Here is a 15,100-nt window from a genome sequence, read left to right as displayed (position 1 = left end):
GTAACCAGGACATTAATCCACAAACTTATTAAAGAAAAACTTTTGCAGCATTTTCCCAGCGTTCTCTTGTTGCAAGCATTGTGTAACCAAGATCACTTCTGTCTTCAGCCAAATGGTTCAGCTGACATGTGGCGTGAGACACCACAAGCGTACATTTTTGCGTAAAGTTAATTTTCTGTGCCAGCATGCATTGCAGTGCACTTTGCTTGCTTTCAGAGAAAATGACAGGACTTGGATGATTACATCTGGTTTGGCTTGACAGTTAGAGTAAGGTATGACTGGTGATGGTGAGCAGTCTCTGCTGGTTAGAAGACAGGTCAAGAGTTTCCTGACATCAGCAAACAAATTGAATTTTGGGTAAGAGAAAATCCAACTCCACTTTTGACTGACACATTTTGGACAAAAATTTTTTATCCTACACTTCGAATGCTCTTTATTCAGCATGTCTCTCTCACAACCAAGTAAAAACCTTCAATAACATTCGTCGTCTTTATCACATGGTGAGACAACAACAATGGTGTTGACGATTGGGGATGTGGAGCCGCCACGTTGCTTTTGCAAGACTTTACCAGTCCCCCGGTGCATTCAGGGATATGCCCCCAGTCCTCTAGCAACTCTGAACCTTGAAAAGTGGATAAAGAATGGATGGAAAATAGATGGATGGTCCATCTCCCTTTCTTTTTTCCTCACTTTTTTTGTAGTTTCCACTTCCTAGTAATCTTTGCCAACCATCCTCACTGCCTTATATTGAACTGGTATGAAGCCAAATAGCTTTCACCTCTCTCTCCCTCTCACTGTCTCTCCCGTTTTATCTTGTTGGACCAGTTCTCTCTCCTCTCTCCTCTTTCTTTTTTAGAAGCAGGGAGGTGCTCTGTTGTAAATATACTATAGGATTCTCCCGCAGCCTTATAATTTATAGATTGTTACGTGCTATCACAATACTGCACATCAGCAGCTCACCCCTGGTGTGTGATTTTGTGTATGTGTGTAGGTATCCTCCTGCACATCTGCAGTTTTCTTACTTGCATACACTCCTGTGTCACAGGTTGCCTTTTTTTTAGGTGTATTCGAAGTGTATTTTTGGTGTGCATGCACACTTTGTCCTGCTGGATCATTTTAATACCTCCAGACAATCAATACGCACAGGAGCAATGTTCGGCCCTGTCTTCTTTTAAAAGATGCACTCCACCGAGTGGTGCGAGCCAAGAGTCGAGAAGTCAATAAAACAAAGCCGATAGTGCCCTCATTTGTTTTTTTGGACTTCAGCACCGAGGCCTCCGAGTCTGAGTCCGTGGGCGAATATTTAGTGTCTTGTCATTTCGATACAAACAAATGAATCCTTTTTGTCAGATCTCTGGAAGTGCAAAACACAAGTCCACGAAATGTATTGACATCTGTGTTTGCTAAGATTTTTGTTTGTTTCTCTTTCTCAGGGCTGGTGGCGGACGAGGCTGAGGATCAGGGGATGAGGTTATAAAAACAACGGCGGAGAGAAAAAAAAAAAGAAAGAGGAAGTCGATTGCTTGGAAACTCTTCTTTGTTATCATCATACCCTGCAGTCCTACAAGGGCTCTGACTGACCCTGTAGAGGATTACACACTCAAAAATACACACAACACCCACTCGCTCACACCTCCCCTCCCCTCACCGCCATGTCCTCCCACCTCAACCCACTTCTCCTCATCCTCCCCATCCTCTTCCTTCTCCTCTCCCCTGCCCGTGGCCTCCACCCTCCACCCTCCACCACCACCTCCACTCCTTCCTCCTCCTTGCCCCTCCTCTCCCTTCTTCCCACCTGAAGGAGGTCTCACACATTGGTGGTTCACAACAAAACGGGCGAGGTCTACCTGGGCGCCGTCAACTGGATCTACAAGCTGTCCAGCAACCTGACCAAGCTACGAAGCCATGTACTGGCCCCGTCACAGGACAACCCTCGCTGTTACCCTCGCCGGAGGTCCAGTCCTGCCCCCACGAGCTGGTGCAGACCTCTAATGTCAATAAACTCCTGCTACTCGATGCCGCCCACAACCGCTTAATTGCCTGTGGGAGTACTTCCCAGGGAATATGCCAGTTCCTGCGTCTGGATGATTTGTTCAAGCTCGGCGAGCCCCACCACCGCAAAGAGCACTATCTATCCAGCGTGGCCGAGGCAGGCACAATGTCAGGTGTCGTGATCTCCCCTGATCTTTTTGGCGGAGGTGGGAAACTCTTTGTCGGCACTCCCATCGATGGAAAATCTGAGTACTTCCCGACGCTGTCGAGCCGCAAGTTGATGTCCAACGAGGAAGAACGCTGACATGTTCAGCTTTCGTCTACCAGGACGAGTTTGTCTCCTCGCAGCTGAAGATCCCTCGGACACGCTCTCCAAGTTCCGCGTTTGACATCTACTACATCTACGGCTTCAACAGCGAGCAGTTTTGTGTATTATCTCACCTTACAGCTCGACACCCAGCTCACCTCGCCAGACGCGAGCAGCGAGCAGTTCTTCACCTCGAAATTGTCCGTCTGTGCGTCGACGATCCGAGAGTTCTACTCCTACGTTGAGTCCCCCATTGGCTGCACCAAGGACGGAGTGGAGTACCGCTTGGTTTCAGGATGCTTATCTGGCCCGGCCAGGCACCCGTTTTGGCGCGTTCGCTTGGTATTCAAGAGCACGAGGAGGTCTGTTTACTGTGTTCGCCCAGGGTCAGAAGAACAGAGCCAGACGCCCCAAGGAGTCGGCTTTGTGTTCTGTTCACAATGAGACGGATAAAGGAGAAGATTAAAGAGAGGATTCCAGTCGTGCTACAGAGGAGAGGGGAAACTCTCCCTGCCCTGGCTTGCTCAACAAGGAGCTGGCCTGCATCAACTCGGTGAGTGTTTGAGGCACTGGCTCCTAAAAGTGATTCTGTGATCATCAGAAGTCATAAAATTACGTTATTCCTGATTGTTTTTTTTCCCTTGTGGATGTGTGTGTGCATGTGTTCGTTTATAATTGAAACACAGAATATGCTAGTTCACTTTAAACTGTCAAGTACAGTTCTAGTTCCCGGAATAAGGTTGGATTGGACCGCTTGTCTTTACCTTGAACCGAGCCAAAAGCATTCAGTGGTCATGGGTTTAGGGTGTGCTCATATTAAGCATTTCTCGAGAGCTCTGAAGCATTACTCCATTAGTTCAGTTTGTCTGTCTGCGTAGGTGAGAAATATGCTGTCGGGTGGCTTCAAATAATTGCACCGTGAGGCCTGAAAATGTGTGGTTCTCAGAGAAACTGCTGGGCAATTTCTCAGTAGTGAGAACAGAACTGAAGCCAAACTATACAGGAAAAACCCCTAAAGGCAATGTTTGGGAAGAATTTCCAACATTAGCCTAATGTTTTAAATGAAATTTGCAGAAATTTAATCCATCGCCCTCCCCCCATACTCCCACTACCGAAGCCAAAATCTCCACCCTGGCAGGATGGCAGGTCACCAAAACGTCAAGCTGCTCGTGCATCTATTTAAGTTTCCCTGGTTAACCTGTAAGTGGAAAAGTATGAACTGGACAATTCCTAAATGCAACTAAGTAATATTTTCCATTCTGGTTTGGGCCAAAAACAAACCAGTGTAGGTGTGACTGCACATTTAGCCATTTTTCCAATCCAGCATTATAGCACTATGGGAGAATGTGGGCAGAAAACACAGTATATTTAACCATGATCTCCTTAACAGAAAGAGTATTCATGCCTACCTGCCATACAGTAGCCTATGTTTTCTCAAGGCTTTGAAAACCTTCATCCTCCAACTTTCTCGCTCCCTCTATAATGTTTTTAGTTCCATCAGGGTTGATAAAGAATAGATCATTGGTCGTTGTGGTCGCTGATCCTTACATACAATATCTAATGATGTGAGTTGATGTAAACTTACCAGACGGTATAGGGCTGCACGTTTATGGCCAAAATGATAATCGCAATTATTTTGATCAATATTGGGATCAAGATTATTTATCACAATTTTTCATAGATTTTAGGGACAAAATATTTTTATCGCAATTTCACATTTAGATAAACAGAGCGCTGCTTTCACTTCTATGTTGTTCTACATTCCAACTGTCAACGATTCTAAATGTTATTCTTTTACTTTGGTTTTGTCATGTATAGTGGTTATTTGCATAAAAACACACAAGTCAAATGATTAGGAAATAATGGTTGTGTTATTATTTACATATTGGCTTTGATTATATGATTATATGATTAAATTGATTGGCATTAGTAGTTCTGTTTAGGGATGCACCGATACCACTTTTTTCAGACCGAAGTACAAGTACAAGTACTTACATTTGGGTTTCTCGCCGATACCGAGTGCCGATACGAGTACTTCTCTGTGCCAAAAGACCCTCGTTAACAGCCAGCTGGAGGTGTGAGCGACACACGGCAGGCTGGGGAGTCCCGCATACGAGGCGGTACGGCCGCGGACCGGCTCTAGGTCGGCTTGGAAAGGCTCAGGGCAAAGGTGCTTCCCGGGCCGTGGCCAAAGTGTCACCGGGTGGACTGTCCTTAGAGAGCCCCAACCGCGTCGTGCCCCCAGGGCAGGGCTCGGCCCACGTAAAAGCCGTCAGGGTTCTGCGGCGATGTCTGCAACCCAACCGACCCGTCTTGAAACATTGACCAAGGAGATTAACGCACGCGCGAGTCAGAGGGTGCAAGCAAAACCCTGCGGGTCGGCGCACCACCGGCCCATCTCTCCGTTCCATCGGGGAGGTAGAGCATGAGCGATAGGACCCGAAAGATTGTGACGAGAGGGTAACGTCACGCTGCCGTAAAGTGGTATCGGTGCCGTTGTATCGGAGCCGTTAGTATCGACCCGATACCCGATACTGGTATCGGTATCGGGACATGCTAATTATTAGGGCTGTCAAAGTTAACGCAATAATAACACATAAACGCAAATTTGTTTTAACGCCTTTAATTTCTTTAAAGTATTATGATTTTTAGGTTGTACTGAGCTCAGTTCTAAAGCCAGAGTGAAGATACTGGTATCATATGAAATATGACCATGACATACTTACGTGTCGCCGAAGGAGGCTTAATAACGCTCCAAACTTATAGGCTAAATTTTGGCGAGGAAAAACTGCCATGGCCATTTTAAAAGAGGTCCCTTGACCTCTGACCTCAAGATATGTGAAGGAAGTGCTTGATTTATGCAGCAGAGTTTTTATATGAGCGGATCACGTATTATAAACGTCAATATTGCAGTCGATTATTGGAAGCCAAAATCGTGATCGCGATTAGTATTCGATTAATTGTGCAGCCCTACCAGATGGAGAACTAAAAGAGCTGAATACATTGACTTCTGATCATCGAGTAGTGCAGGTGGGAATCTCTTACCACTGACACCGGCAAAATCAAGAGGGAAGAAAGTGTATTTTTCCATCATAATTTAATATAATTTGGTTAAAATATCTCCACGGCTGAATGAGACTGCTCATTCAGCCTGAGGACAGGACAGCTGTCTGTTTTTTTTTTTTTTTTTTAGGAATAATTTAGATTGTCCACAGGTTGTGGGTGGCTTGTCTTTCCTTTTCCTCATAGATGAGCTGGCCTAAGGGGGCCTGAGAGACATTCTGTGTGTGTCACCCACATGTCACACACACACACACACACACACACACACACACACACACACACACACACACACACACACACACACACACACACACGGCCCTGTATCCTCATGAATAATTCACCTGGTCTCACCTTCTGTTATTCAGTCGGTGCTCCATAACAACCTGCCATAAATCTCTGGACTACTCTCCACCTCTCTGTCTTCTCTTTCACTCTCATCCTTTGCATAAAGATTTCTTTTCATTCTGCTAATCCCATTCTCCCTCAGCTCCTTCTTTTATCTCCCTTTTTACTTGCTTTGCTTCTCTTTATTTCCCTCTCCCTGACCTCTTTTCTTTGCCCATAATTTTTAACCTTTAACCTTTCTCGTTTTTACATTCTCGCTACTTTTGCCCCTCTCTTCAGCTTCTTCCCTCTTGTCCCCCTCTCTTTCTCAAGCCTTTGCTCTTTCACCATCTCTCTCTGCCCTCTCCTTGACTTTCCACTGAGTGATGAGGTGTAGAGTGACTTAGTGTGTAAAGCCAGTGCCTGGATGGATGTGATCTGAAAATACAATGTGGAGGGAACAGATGATGCCAGTGAAAGAGAGGAGCAGAGCGAGAGGGAATGAAAGAAAGCAGGATTCCGTTGGTTTCATGGGGAGGAGGATTGGAAGGAAAGGAGGATGTGGACGGAGGGTAGTGTTGATGAAGAAAGGGAAAGGAGAAGGGGAGATGTGAGGAAGAGTGGAAAGTCAGATGAATTATTGGGATGTGGCAGGACGAGGGGATGAGAAAAGAAACAAAGCACCGCTGTGCCTAAGTGCCGCCTCACAGAGGCTGTAAACTCTTAGTTCATAGCTAGTTGATTGATAGATGGTTGTTGGTAGACTTAAAGTATTAAGAACAACACTACTGACGGTGGACTTTTTTTTATCTCTTTGAGCTTCTGTTTGAGCCAATCCTCTCTCTCTCCTTATTCTTCGATTTTTGGACCAGTTTTTGTTCTTTTATTCGTTATATGCCATTACAGTGTATGCAATGTCTCAGACATCACTGGTCCAATTATGACCAGGCTTGGGGGAGTCAGAATGAGCTAGCATAGTGGTTCTCAAACTATGCTCTCAAACTACTACTGTGTGCTCTCTCTAGTGGTACGCGGAGGAATCTCTGACAGTCGATTCCTCTGTATTGATGCTTTCCCACAGTACGCATGCACAATGACGCATATGCATGCTGTATTGTGTTTCAGTTTGTTTTGGACCGGAGACACGGTGAAGAGAAAAGAAAGCGCTCAACAGCATGGCGCTACTAAACCTGAGGGGCTGCACCCTATTTTTCCCTGATAAATCGACACTGTGAACAACAAACCTGTGTTGAAATCAACAGGAGGACAATTAGTAACACGAACTACAACGGAGGTGCCATTGATTTATTATTATCAGCCGTTCAAAGTTGGCTCAGGAAAAATGACTATTGGGTGAAGGTAAATTAAAACGTTATCATGATGTGTTCAAATTTAATTCGTAAAATGTAGTTTTGGTGAGAAACTTGAATAAATCCAGTTGTTTGAAGGAGATGTTTTCACATCAATATAAAATAGATAATAGAGAGAGAATTATGACCTGTTTAACTTCTTAACACTAGCTCTATGCAGTTTGCCAAGATGTTTTTTAATGAAAGCAAATATTTAAATAATCATAATCATTTTAAACAACCACTATAGATGACAATAACAAAGTACAGTACAGTACTGTGTACAGTAGGCTACCCTCCCTGCCCTGAAAAATAGGGCTTTTTGGACCTGCAGTGCATGTTTTTTTATATTTTGGCATGTTGGGAGATCCTCTGTTTTGTTAAGTTTTGTTAATGGAAACATTACTGCCCAAAACAGTCAGTCCTCTACGGTTTCAAAAACTGTAATTTTCATAATAATATGCTGTTTGGAGTGATTTTCAGTATAATAAATGCTGAAAAATAAGTGCACGGTATGTTTTCTATAAATTAATGTAGTGATAAAATAGAAGTTACGTCTGACAGAATTTGTTTGTTTCAAACCTGTGGCTATCCCATTAACCCTCTGAACCCCAAGCAGTTTCAGGGCGTCACATTTTACTCACTGTGGCCTTCTTTTTCACTGTAATACAGGGATGTCACCATACCAGAAATGTAGTAGTCCATACCTATACAAGTGAAATTCTACGATTCTCAATACCAATTCAATACCAAAACAAAAGTAAAACAATAAATCCCACGTACTTCAACATTCACTCCTTTATTACTGCTTGCATACTGTTATTTGTTAAGAAGTTAAACAGGTCATAATTCCCCCTCTCTCTCTCTCTGTCTCTCTCTCTCTCTCTCTCTCTCTCTCTCTCTCTCTCCCTCTCTCTCTCTCTATTTTATATTGCTGTTGAAAACATCTCCTTCAAACAACTGGGTTTATTCAAGTTTCTTTGCCAAAAACTACTTTTTACAAGATAACATTTGAATACATCATGATAACATTAGAATTGACCTATGCCCAATACTAATTTTTACTAAATAGAGCCTAAATCACAATGTAAATCAGTGTCACCTCCTGTTAACAACAGCTATTAGCTCAGTGCAGGTCTGTGCTGCTAACAGCTATCGTTACTAGCGCTCCTCCTGCCGATTTCAACCTGGATTTGCTGTTCACAACGTAGCATTATTTTGTCCCAAACACATTTTCCATCGTCCCCGGGACTCAAGCCCTGATGGTAGATGTGGTACTGTAGAAAAACGAATAACGTCACATTTTCCGAATTTTGGCATCAACCTGGTACCAAAGTATCTGTTCTCACAATTTTGTAAAAAAAACCTAAATGAAGTAGGAAAAGTTGGTCTCTGAAGTATTTGTGCTTGTGTATCAGTAAGTTCTCCAAAATAAGTACTGGGACTTGGTCCTCACTAAAGTTGGGACCAAGAGAGAGAGAAAGAGAGTGATTTTGATGAAATATCACTATTTTAAGCTTAGATTTGGTTGTTTTTCCAGACAGAAGCAGAAATTTGAAAAACAAGTTCTGTTTTTACAGTTTCTGGCTGTGAAACCTGTATTACTGGCGATTCATTTAAAGAAAATGTGCCTTTCAAACCCGCTTGTGGGTTGTGGATGATCACTCTAATAACTTGTTTATCACTCATATTGCGCTGCAAAATATAAAAAAATATGTTCGTGGGAAAGGTAGCCATGTCGCCATGTATTCTTGTTTAATGGAGGAAAGTCACTGCCTCTTCAGCTGGGCGCTGACACAATATGCATTTTCAAATAATTGAATCCCATCCAGCAGATTCTTGTTATATTTGCTAATTTCATTTCCTTTTTAAAAGTGTCCCACAACAAGACTGATAATGACATTGCATCTCTGTCACGAGCCCCACCGGTGCTGTGCGGGCGCCATGTGGCCTTGTAGTATAAAAGTGTACTGTATATGCATGTCATTATGCTAATGAACGTACAGTTACATGATTGTCCTTTATGGCCATCTGTCGTTCTGCCTGCGATCGATCAAGGTCGTGTCAGCGGAGCTCGCCCTGGGACGTCGCCGTGATGAATTTATCATCTCCTCGTACGGGCATGTTCAGCGTTTCCTGATGAGAACGGTGACAGCCCCTCTGCCTCCGTGCTATAGTGTCATGTGGAAACTTTCATATCGGCTCATTTCGAGAGACAAGGTCGGGTCAGTCAGTCAACACTCGGGCGCTTTCGCTTTACCTGGAGGCTATCAAACCAAGCACTTGAGAAAATAATTTTCTAAAAACAGCCCTCTATGAAGATCTTTATACGATTTTTAGTATTGTAAAAGATGTCAAACTTTTCACCTTCATTACAAATTATTATATAACTCTCCCATTCCTAAGGCAGTGGATTATCATTGACTACTTGTATCAGGTTTATAGCTACTAAAAGGAGGGACTTTATGGTCACAGTTCCACACCCTGTCTAAAATTGACTTGAAATCAGTCCAAGTCCTATTCCGATTTTCCTGCAACGGCTCAGGTAGTATAACTCACATGTAGGAGAGAGAGTCATTTGTATGATGTGTCAGTCCTTGAGGGTATCTACAATGTCATCTATCATTTGAGTTGAGATTCAGCACTCCTGTTTAACCCTAGAGTACATTTGGGACCTGTAGACTGTAACTTATATGAAACTTACTAAACAAGAGAGCTACATGGACAACAAGAGGGACATTTTATCCTGCGTTTGAGCTACAATGTCACATTTGAGAGGTCTTTTTGCTTGGTTTGCATGTTTGCCTTATGTTCAGTAACGGCAGGATGAATACATTGTGTCACGGAAAATGGATAGAAAAATGTATTGAGATGAAACACAGAGGAGGAATAAGATGATGCAAGAGAAACGGACAGAAATGTGGGCAGATGGATGGACAATGGCCCGGCTGTAAGCAAGAAAATGTTCCTTCATTCATGATCTGCAAAGCCTGCTTAACACCCAGCATGAATGTGGCGATTAACCCTAAAGGCCATGACACACCAAGCCGACGGTCGGCCTAGTTTTTTGCGATGTGTCCCGCGCCATCATGGACATCTAGTCTGCCCATGATGGAGGTTTTTCGGCCGATTCAGCATGTTGGTGTTGAGAGAAATCACTCTGATTGGCGGTTCAGCTTAAATGAATCAGTGCACGAGAAGGGAAACGGAAGTGAGGAAAGCAAGCCAACGAGTAAAAGTCAAGAGGAAAAACACTGTTTTCATCTTCATCACATCTGATCGTTCCAATACACGGATATTTTCACAACATGGCAATCTGGAATGAAGCTAAGTGGTGAGTGAGAGTGGTGTGAAAATGGTCGTCAAACGCTGCTTTGTTTCACGTACAGTACGTATCATAACGACAGCTTATATCTGCCGTCATCGGTCTTCCTGTTTCCCCTTTTTGAATGACGAATACAGACCACCGCCACCTGCTGGTGCGGAGAGTTATTTCCTCTCACGCAGACGCAGAACGTATACGTGCTAACTGGCGCATCTGCTGTAATCTCTGCAGTGTGTTCGACCGCAACTTTTTAGCCAAGACAAAGGCGACGTGAGGCGACTCAGCAGTCGGCCTTCATCTCTGCCAGATCTTTGAATGTGTCGTATCGGTGCATAGACTGGCGTACTCGCCGATATCAAATCCCAGCCGATATCAAATCCCAAACTTTTTGGCAATATCGGACGCATTTCCGATACAGGTATCGGAACAACTGTAATGACCACCGTTTCTTTAACAAAAACATCTTTGTAGATCTTACATTCAGATTACTTGGGATGCATAGCAACAACAGGTTTGTGTGTAACTGAGTCGTCCCATGTACTCTTCGGTTTGGGTGGGCCTTTTTCTCCCAGAGCTCCACACCACCACGATGGGTGTGGCTCTGTATATATGCACAGGGTGCTCTCTCCCTGTGCATCTTTATGTCCGCTCATTATCAGGAGGAGGCCAGTGTTGGTCTTCTGGGAGTTAAACTGAGTGGTGGGTGACCTTCGCCGGCTGCGGGCTGCCGTCCAGCTCTACAGCTCTGTAAGCAGGCCGACCCGGCAACGCTACGGCCTCAGCATGACTAATGAGACTGATTCAGACAGAGAGAGGGAGATACTATCCTCTCTGTGTATGTGTGCGTGTGTGTGTGTGTGTGTGTGTGTTTAGGACTCACTTTATCTCCTTTTTTCTGCGTCTCTCCCTTTCTGTATATACTTCTCAGAGTGCTTGTGTGTGTGTGTGTGTGTGTGTGTGTGTGTGTGCGTGTGTGTGTGTGCGTGCGTGCGTGCGTGCGTGCGTGCGTGCGTGCGTGCGTGCCCACCTCTTATCCTGGCCTCCGATGAAGAGGGACAAAACAACAGAGGAAACAAACAGAGGAAAATGGGCTGATAATAAGAAGAGTGTGTGTGTTGCATTGTCTGCAGAAGCACAAGGTGGACGTCAGAGGGAAAATTGGCTGCAATAACAGAGAGCAAGAAGACTCTTTTGTTATTGCCCTCTCTCTCTCTCTCTCTCTCTCTCTCTCTCTTTCTCTGAATCTACCTCTCTCTGCCCCTCTCTCTCTATCTTTTCCCTCCCTCTCTCCCTCACTGTGTCTCTATTTTTCTCTGAGCATAATAGTGTTTATTAATATTTATCAGTGTTGATCACTGCTGGCCAGGATTATACTCTATTTCGGTTGCATTTTGTATTCTGTCTTCCGGGTGGCTGATGGCTGGTGTGTCTGTGTGTGTCTGTGTGTGTGTGCGTGTGTGTGTGTGTGTGTGTGTGTGTGTGTGTGTTTTTGTGTCCGTTCACTGCTTCATTCTCTCTCTATCTCTCTATTGTATCTTCAGTCTCATTACCGCTAGCTTGAGCCCTCAGTGGATGGATCACCCACACATTGCATCACGCTTTGGGCCTGCTGGGTGGGGAATATTAAGACTCTAATGGCTGTGCTTACATCATGATGCACACTAATATATCCTTAATATTTGTTATAGCAAAGTTTACAATGACTTTACAATGACCTAAACAACCTCTTACCCTAGCAAGTAGACATTTGGATAAGGGATATTGAGCACCATATTCCCATAATATCTGCAATATGACGGGTTTGTCAGTGCAAGCTCAGTCTTTGGTAGAAGTCTGGGTATTTTATAGAGTCACAAAGTGGAAGAAGCTATTTCAGGCATTTAGGATACCGGAAGTAAAGACGATGCTTTGTGACATGCAGTTGGAGCACTTCCAGTTGGCTTGGATGAGCATGAAACTGTCCTTGTTGAATCATCAGTGCAAAAGAGATGAGCTACTGCAGTATGTTAACTACGTTCGGTCTATAAAATGTCAGAAAATGGTGAAAAATGTTGATCAATGTTTCTCAAAGCTCAACGTTACGTCTTCAAATGTCTTGTTTTGTCCAAAGATATTCAGTTTACTGTTATAGAGGAGTAAAGGAACCAGAAAATATTCACATTTAAGAAGCTGGAATCAGAGATTTTTGACTTTTTTTCTAAAAAAAAATACTGAAACCTATTACTCGATTATCAAAATAGTTGCAGAGTTATTTAATAGTTGACAACTAATCGATTAATCTTTGCAGCTCTAGTTGTTTAATGTATGCTATTGTTTAATGTCCGCTCTAATCCAGTTTAGTGTTGCATTTCTGTCCTCTACAGTTATTTAACCTTTTTTAGGTCTGTCAATTGATTAAAATATTTAATTGTGATTAATCCCATGATTGTCCATAGTTAATCGCGATTAATCGCACAGTATTTATCTTTTCAAAATGTACCGTAAAGGGAGATTTGCCAAGTATTTAATACTCTTATCAACATGGGAGTGGGCAAATATGCTTGCTTTATGCAAATGTATGTATATATGTATTATTGGAAATCAATAACCAACACAAAACAATGACACATACTGTCCAGAAACCCTCACAGGTACTGCATTTAGCATAAAAAATATGCTCAAATCATAACATGGCAAATTCAGCCCAACAGACAACAACAGCTGTCAGTGTGTCAGTGTGCTGACTTGACTATGACTTGCCCCCAAACTGCATGTGATTATCATAAAGTGGGCATGTCTGTAAAGGGGAGACTTGTGGGTACTAATAGAACCCATTTACATTCACATACCTGGAGGTCAGAGGTCAAGAGACCCCTTTGAAAATGGCCATGCCAGTTTTTCCTCACCAAAATGTCGTAAAAGTTTGGAGCGTTATTTAACCTCCTTCTCGACAAGCTAGTATGACATGGTTGGTACCGATGGATTCCTCAGGTTTTCTAGTTTCAGTTTCATATGATGCCAGTATCTTCACTCTAGTTTTAAAACTGAGCCCGCTACAACCTAAAAATTGCAAGTTGCGTTAATGCGTTAAAGAAATGAGTGGCGTTAAAACGAATTTGCATTAACGCGTTATTATTGCGCTTACTTCGACAGCCCTACTACTCATACTACTAATATTGTTCGTAAATAGCTGGTTCTTTGAAAAAAACATGTCAAAGGTAAAGGCCTGTGTAGATAGAAATGTAGTGATCATTTAGGTTAAGAGTAGTCCAATTACCAAGCTTAAAATTCTGTTGTGTGCACCATTTACAGTGAGCTGAAGCAAAAGACTATAGTTTGTAGAAACCCAATAATACATGCAGAAGCTTCAATCAGCGATTTTTCAGAATCTTCGCTAATTTCTGGTTAAATTTAGCGAAAATGTTGCAGTGTTAACCCCCATTGCAATGACTGAATTTGCTACATCTCTTATTCACGCCTCATACCTGTGTTTGCTATGACAACCGAAACAAGATTACTCAGAAATTAATTCAAAATAATGAAAATGATGCGGTTCCATAAATCTGTAGTATTGTTAAAGAGGGAACAAGCTGTAAATGTAACACTGACATGTTATCACCTGACAAACTTGTTATGGAAAACTTGTTCGCAAACAGTTACCTACTCACATCACATTACATCCAGCAGACAGGAAGCAACATTAGCATTCATTTGGAGGCAAGTCTCCGGTGAATGCAAGTCCATTCACACTACTTTTAGCTCTGTTTGTCCTCCACCAACTCCTCGGGGAAATATCTGGCTCTTTAGCTGCTAGATGCTTCGCAGTGTACACCAGCTAGTTGCCAGCTTTGTCTGCCTCTTGTTTGGTGCTGGACAGGTAGAATGCAGTGAGGGTTTTAGAGCTTTTTTTTTGCTGAAAAGAGCTGCTTCTAGAAAAACGATGCTGATGAGAGCTGTGGAAGTGAATCAAAACACGAGTTGTGGCTGGTACGATGAAAGGAATGTGCTAAAAGAACAAAACACTGTGGAGCTGAGGGGAACTACACAGTTGGGTGACTTCTTTCACACTGCATATAGTCATTTAACTCGGTGTTAATATAAACATTAGGGCTGTCAAAGTTAAGTTCACTGATGCATTAATGCAACTTGTGATTTTTAGGTTGTGCTGGGCTAGAGTGAAGATACTGGCATCATATGAAACTAGAAAATCTAAAGAATCCATTGGTGCCAACGTACATAAATATACTGTACATAGCTTGTTTAGAAGGAGGTTAAATAAAGCTCCAAAGTTTTGCAAAATTTTGTCAAGGAAAAACTGGAATTGCAATTTTCAAAGGGGTCCCTTGACCTCTGACCTCAAGATATGTGAATGAAAATGGGTTCTATGGGTACCCACGAGTCTCCCCTTTACAGACATGCCCACTTTATGATAATTAATTAATTTGCATAAAGCAGCATAATTGCCCACTCCCATGTTGACAAGACAAATCTCCCTTTAAGGTACATTTTGAACGGATGAAAAATGTGATTCATTTGCGATTAATCGCGATTAACTATGGACTAATATTAAATATTTTAATCGATTGACAGCCCTAACAATAATTAGTGCGGCTTAAAATTATTGTTGCTACGACTATCTATCCCTTCATTGGAATATGAGCCAAGAATGGAGCTTGATAGGCCTACAAACTATGAGGTACTTTACATCTGGCTCTGGAGCCATCACGTATTTGTTCAAGAAACAATGTCAATAAATAAGTC

General features: G+C 42.8%; 1 protein-coding gene across 1 annotated transcript in view; it reads left to right on the top strand.

The window, feature by feature from the left end:
• LOC119490163 (plexin-A1-like) overlaps window positions 1–15,100 on the top strand; it is a 361,229-nt gene that overhangs the window by 56,363 nt on the left and 289,766 nt on the right. Inside the window, 13 exon segments of the mRNA XM_037773385.1 lie at window positions 1,434–1,784; window positions 1,786–1,813; window positions 1,816–1,944; window positions 1,947–2,287; window positions 2,289–2,306; window positions 2,308–2,415; window positions 2,417–2,590; window positions 2,592–2,624; window positions 2,626–2,659; window positions 2,662–2,729; window positions 2,731–2,775; window positions 2,777–2,818; window positions 2,820–2,852. Coding sequence (XP_037629313.1) covers window positions 1,653–1,784; window positions 1,786–1,813; window positions 1,816–1,944; window positions 1,947–2,287; window positions 2,289–2,306; window positions 2,308–2,415; window positions 2,417–2,590; window positions 2,592–2,624; window positions 2,626–2,659; window positions 2,662–2,729; window positions 2,731–2,775; window positions 2,777–2,818; window positions 2,820–2,852 — 1,185 coding nt within the window. The 5' untranslated portion in view covers window positions 1,434–1,652.

Source organism: Sebastes umbrosus, chromosome 6, assembly GCF_015220745.1.
Source record: "Sebastes umbrosus isolate fSebUmb1 chromosome 6, fSebUmb1.pri, whole genome shotgun sequence".
NCBI classification, from domain to species: Eukaryota; Metazoa; Chordata; class Actinopteri; order Perciformes; family Sebastidae; genus Sebastes; species Sebastes umbrosus.
This window is presented reverse-complemented; position numbering and strand designations above follow the sequence as displayed.